The 4,200-nt window shown below is 31.6% G+C and overlaps 1 protein-coding gene across 1 annotated transcript in view; it reads left to right on the top strand.

Annotated features, from left to right (window-relative positions):
- Positions 1-2,671: 2,671 nt before the first annotated feature.
- Positions 2,672-4,200, top strand: part of LOC113362996 — a 4,243-nt gene continuing 2,714 nt past the window's right edge. Inside the window, exon 1 of the mRNA XM_026605488.1 lies at positions 2,672-2,732. Within this exon, the coding sequence (XP_026461273.1) occupies positions 2,672-2,732 (61 nt within the window). The remainder of the gene's footprint in view (positions 2,733-4,200) is intronic.

Raw genomic sequence — 4,200 nt, 5'->3', positions numbered from 1 at the left:
GACAAGAGATAGGGAAAAGTAGTGCACGTATCAACAGGTCGATTCGGACTACTTGATATCATGCAGTAATGACATTAGGTTCCACTTGGATAAAAATTTATTTATAATTTAAAAAAAAAACTTTTCATGAGTGTGCACTGCGATGGGTGAAGGCAACAGAATATCTTTAACTCTTAGAAAGTCAACTTGACTGATTTGTCAGTGGTGATGTAATGGTTAAGAACGTGTGCTAACACAACCTACTCCGGGATTTGATTGAACATCGGTCATCTCGATATCAAGCAGTATGATATCAAATTCTCACTTGAGGTTTACTAGATCCCAAATATAATCTTAAGTGAGTATCGCTTTTCTTGGGCATTGCTGCAACACATGATGTGTGAGAGGGATATGTAGATAGAGACATTATCTATAAGATCGTGTTTTTCCATAATGTTCTAGAGCAACTCGGTATACTTTAAAAACGCATTGGAAAACAGAAAATTTTAAACCGTAAATTTATATGGTTCTCAAGAGCCTATGCATTTATTTACTGTTTCTCTTGTAACTTTTGAATTCGATTAATATGTATGATGTGTGAGAGAGATTTGTAGAAAATAAAATTATCTATAAGATTGTCTTTTATTATAATGCTCTAGAGTCTAGAGCAACTCGGTATACTTTAAAAATGCATCTGAAAATAAGAATACAATTATAGTGCTGCGACTTCAATCGTAAATTAACTCGCTACTATTTGTTGTATGCATTATAACTTTTAAACCATTCGATTAATATGAATGATGTGTTCAGGAAGCTTGTACAAAATTAATTGATCTAAAATTTTTTCTAACAACAATACACCCTAGAGCAACTCTGTATACTCATAAATTGTAATAGAAAGGGAAAGATGAGACCAAAACTTTAAAAAAGAAAGTTAAGTAAGATCAAAATAATTCAAAGAGATGCAATACATGTCAAAGTGCAGCGATCAATGTAAAGTGGCGTATTATGCGAGAAATCGTATTAAGCATTATTCTTATTTCCACCATATATATGTTTTATAAATGATTCACTGATTCCAAAAGAGAAGAAAAAAGATTTATTAGAATTATCTCCGAGACGATGAAAAAACAAAAGAATGTTCGGACGGAACAAAAAATCTTAAAATAAATAAAAAATAAAATGAATGAATGAATTTAAAAGCAAAGAAAAAACGTTCCAAAAAATCTTCATCTTTTGTTTTTGAATTTCTTCTCTCTTGGGAGGTCTTCATTATCGAAAATATTTATATATGTGCATACATATATATGTATATATACATACATACATATGCATACATACATTCATACATACATATGTATACACAGACATACATATATATTTGTCATTTGTATGTATTTTTAATTTTCATAGTATTTTATGAGTATACAGAGTTGCTGTAGAGCATTATAATATCAGACAATATTGTAGATTATTTAATTCACTACAAATTCGCGGAATACATCATCAATATTAATCGAATGGTTTAGAAGTTACAAATATTTATGTAGGTAGATAACTTTAAGTTATTGCTGTTAAGTACTTTATATGCACAGGATTCAATTTGCAATTTTATAAACTTGTTCGAACAAACATACTTTATCTTTCTCCCTTTGGACCCTATCTCAAAATCAGTATAGGTATGGTACAACCGTACCCAGTCTCCCCTATAAGGGTTTTGACTGGTCAGTTAGATTTGATCCAACAACGGCCAGCTCGATATCAAGCAGTACGATATCAAATAGGTTAGAAGTCACAAATATGTATGTAGGTAGATAACTTTAAGTTACTCCTATTAAGTACTTTATATGCACAGTATTCAATTTGCAATTTTAGAAACTTGTTTGAACATACTTTATATTTCTTCCTTTGAACCTTATCTCAAAATCAGTATAGCAACGGTACCCAGTCTCCCCTATTAAGATTATGACTGATTAGTAAAAGTTGCAAATTATTTAATTCCGTATACAGATTCAGACTACCTGGCATCATGCAATGGTGACATCAGTTTCCACTTTGATAGAAATATTCTTACAATTAAAAATAACTATTTTTATGACTGTGCACTGCGATGGGTAAAGGCAATACAATATTTTTATCTCTTTGAATGTCAACTTGGCTGATGTGTCAGTCATGATATAGCTAACATCAACTACACCCGGATTTGATTCAACATCCGACAGCTCGATATCAAGCAGTATGATATCAAATAGGTTATAGATCTCAAAAATAATTTTAAGCTAAATTCACTTTTCTTGGGCATTGCAACAACAACATATACGCCAACACTATTAGATATACATATCTAATTTTTATATATAGTCTACACATAAATGGTAGAGAGTTACGAGTATATCGAGTCGCTCTAGGGATTTCTTTGTTAGTAAAACTTGAAAATTATTTAATTTTGTACAAATCTCCTGTATGCTTTATTCATATTAATCGAATGTTTTAAAAATTACAAGAAATAGGGTGAAATAAAGCACGCATCAAAAGGGTGATTCGGACAACCTGACATCATGCAATAGTGACATCAGTTTCCACTTTGATAGAAATATTGTTATAATTAAAAAAAGTGATTTTTGCGACTCTGCACTGCGATGTGTAAAGGCAATATCTATAACTCTTGGAAAGTCAACATGTGTCAATCGTGATGTATCTAACATCAACTACTCCCGGATTTGATCCAACATCGGCCAGCTCGATATCAAGCAGTATGATACCAAATAGGCTATAGATCTCAAATATAATTTTAAGTGTATATCGCTTTTCTTGGGCATTGCTGCAACAACAACATATACGCCAACACTATTAGATATACATATCTAATATTTATATATAAAATAGACACAAAAAGAAGTGTGTTAGAGTATATCTAGTTGCTTTAGGGACTTTTTTGTTAGTAAAACTTGTAAATTATTTAATCTTGTACAAATCTCCCGTATACTTCATTCATATTAATCGAATGGTTTAAAAATTACAAAATAGTAAAGTAATTCACCCATCAACAGGGCTATTCGGACAACCTGGCATCATGCAATAGTGACATCAGTTTCCACTTTGATAGAAATATTGTTATAATTAAAAAAAGTGATTTTTGCGACTCTGCACTGCGATGTGTAAAGGCAATATCTATAACTCTTGGAAAGTCAACATGTGTCAATTGTGATGTATCTAACATCAACTACTCCCGGATTTGATCCGACATCGGCCAGCTCGATATCAAGCAGTATGATATCAAATAAGTTATAGATCTCAAATATAATCTTAAGTAAAAATCGCTTTTCTTGGGCATTGCTGCAACAACAACATATACGCCAACACTATTAGATATATATCAAATATTTATATATAGTCTACACACAAAAAGAGTTAGAGTATATCGAGTTGCTCTACGGACTTTTTTTGTTAGTAAAAGTTGTAAATTATTTAATTTGGAATAAGCCTCCCGTATACTTCATTCATATTAATCGAATGGTTTAAAAGTTACAACAGATATAGTAAAGTACTGCACGCGTCAACAAGGTACTTCAGGGCGATTCGGACAACCTGATATCATGCAGTAGTGACATTGTTTTGATAAATTTACAATTTAAAAAAATTATAATTAAAAACGACTATTTTTTATGACTGTGCACTGCGATGGGTATAGGCAACAGAATGTTTTTAAGTTGGCTGATGTGTCAGTCGTGATGTAATGGTTTATAACGTGTGCTAACACAAACTACTCCCGGATTTGATCCAACGGCCTGCTTGATATCAAGCAGTATGACATCAAATTCTCACTTGAGTTTGAAGATATAATCTTCAGTGAATATCGGTTTTCTTGGGCATTCCTGCAACATATATACGCCAGCAATGTTAACAATATACATATCTAATAAAGACGAGAGGTTGACCACTGGGGTGCCCTCTCAATAATAATACTAAAACCGAACATTAATGTAATTCTGGTCGCTGTTAAAAAATACTTGGTTCATGTACCTGTCTTTGGACGGAGCACACAATTAAATTTATATAGTGGTTGACCACTGGGTTGCTCTTTCAATGATAATTCTAGAATAGAAAATAAATCATAGAACATGTAGATCAGGTTGCTGTTAAAAAATACTTGGCTCATGTACCTTTTAAAAAAATGTCCTTTTTAAAAAAAATATTTTTAATTATTATTTTTTTAAATTT

This window comes from Ctenocephalides felis, unplaced genomic scaffold, assembly GCF_003426905.1.
Source record: "Ctenocephalides felis isolate EL2017-DRISC unplaced genomic scaffold, ASM342690v1 CF-g0.4_SCAFFOLD_00845, whole genome shotgun sequence".
Taxonomy (NCBI): domain Eukaryota; kingdom Metazoa; phylum Arthropoda; class Insecta; order Siphonaptera; family Pulicidae; genus Ctenocephalides; species Ctenocephalides felis.
Note: the sequence above shows the minus strand (reverse complement) of the source record. Positions and strands in the feature narration are given on the sequence as shown.